The following is a 1,787-nucleotide window of genomic DNA, read 5'->3' as shown; positions in this document are numbered from 1 at the left end:
ATTTTCACTTTTTGAAATATGGCAACCCTATCTTTACGTTTTTAGCATTCCAGCTCTGATTACTACCCCCTCCTGGGGGAGAAAAAGAACTCATTTCAACTGGAGACACAACCAGCATTTTTCTCTGCTAGGTTCATGGAAGGTTAAACTAGAATCCCTGTGATCCCTGGGAAGAAATGCCAGTGCACAATTTCCTTCCAGAGATCACCAGGTGTTGTAGTTCAACCCTCGCAATCCCCTGCAGTGTCTTCACGTCACAAGTAGGGTTTTGTTTGTTTGTTTGTTTTAGCATTTATTAAATTCACTCTGTAAAAAATCTGACACACGTAAAACCAATGACAGATATGGAAAGTGACCCCACCGAAAGAAACTTTACAGTACAAATTTAAAGCCATACAATTTAAATTGGCTTAATCTTGAAGTCTAATCCAAGGAGACTGAAGACGAGACACTTGAGATCCTGGACAAGGTAGTAAAACACTCTTAGACCTTCTGGGTCCTTGGACTGATTTACATCAATAACAGAACCAATTTTTGAGGTGGTAAAAGAGATGTGTTCATCACCTATTACAATTTCAAGCTCCTGTCGGCCAACTCTGTCAGGAGGCGGCCATAATGCATCATCTTCTTTCCTGATTTCACTGTCATCGATTATCCTCTTTAGCTCTTCCATCACACTTTTGTGTACGTAGGCTTCTTTTCTGATCATGACATCATTTTTATAATTGCTGTTGTTTGCATATCTCAGTTTCCCGTCAGGGCGGAACTTGAACTCGAGAAACTCGTGGCCGAACTTCCCCTTGTGCCCAACGTAATAACGCAGATAGAAAGTGGGCTCACCATGGCCCACTTCACAAGTAGTTGGGAGGCTCAGAGGCTCAGTAGGCCTCTTCTGTCTTAGGGGAAGCTGCCTTAGTTGCCTGAATTTCCTGCCCCTTAGGGACAATGATGGGTGAGCGAACAGCAGATTTCTTGTGAATGCTGACTGGATCAAAGCAAGTAAATGAGCCTCTGTGTGCTGCAGCTCTCCATATACTGGAGTTATGTCTGCTGGTTGGTTGAAGATGTCCCCCTACAGTCCTAGTTAAATGCATAAGCCTATTACTTCCAGATGGAGGAAGCACACGGCGACAGTAGTGGCTTTTAATGTTTTTAAACCATTCCCTTTCACTAGAAAGAAATCAAATTGCAAAATCAATTACAATAATTAAAACTTCCCAGCCTTAGCTCTTAATTAGGCAAGACTTTAGTTACGACTCACTTCTGAAAACAAAATTTACAGTCCAGTTATTCAGTCCCTCAGAGTTAAAACCCACTGCTCTATAAAATCCGGTGCTCTTGGGATTATTTTTGTACTCATCAATGACTATTTTAAACATGTACCAAGATTTAGATGAAGGGAACGCAGTGGATGTAGCCTACCTTGATTTCAGCAAGGCATTTGACAAGGTGCCCCATGATATTCTTGTAAAGAAGCTGGTAAAATGCGGTCTTGACTATGCTACCACTCAGTGGATTTGGAACTGGCTGACTGACCGAACCCAAAGGGTGCTCATCAATGGTACCTCTTCATCCTGGAGAAGAGTGACTAGTGGGGTGCCACAGGGTTCTGTCTTGGGCCCGGTCTTATTCAACATCTTTATCAACGACTTGGATGATGGACTTAAGGGCATCCTGATCAAATTTGCAGATGACACCAAACTGGGAGGGGTGGCTAACACCCCAGAGGACAGGATCACACTTCAAAACGACCTTGACAGATTAGAGAACTGGTCCAAAACAAACAA

General features: G+C 42.8%; 1 protein-coding gene across 1 annotated transcript; it reads right to left on the bottom strand.

The window, feature by feature from the left end:
* Positions 1 to 321: 321 nt before the first annotated feature.
* LOC128402460 (protein mago nashi homolog) lies at positions 322 to 818 on the bottom strand. Its single transcript, XM_053366607.1, has one exon. It carries the CDS (start codon positions 707 to 709, stop codon positions 401 to 403), a length of 309 nt encoding a protein of 102 aa, XP_053222582.1. The 5' UTR covers positions 710 to 818; the 3' UTR covers positions 322 to 400.
* Between the last annotated feature and the right edge of the window lie 969 nt (positions 819 to 1,787).

The sequence above is a fragment of the Podarcis raffonei genome, chromosome 1 (genome assembly GCF_027172205.1).
Source record: "Podarcis raffonei isolate rPodRaf1 chromosome 1, rPodRaf1.pri, whole genome shotgun sequence".
NCBI lineage: Eukaryota > Metazoa > Chordata > Lepidosauria > Squamata > Lacertidae > Podarcis > Podarcis raffonei.
Note: the sequence above shows the minus strand (reverse complement) of the source record. Positions and strands in the feature narration are given on the sequence as shown.

Excerpts from the sequence above, each read along its gene's own strand:
- LOC128402460 (XM_053366607.1), bottom strand. The coding sequence starts at position 709 with ATGATCAGAAAAGAAGCCTACGTACACAAAAGTGTGATGGAAGAGCTA.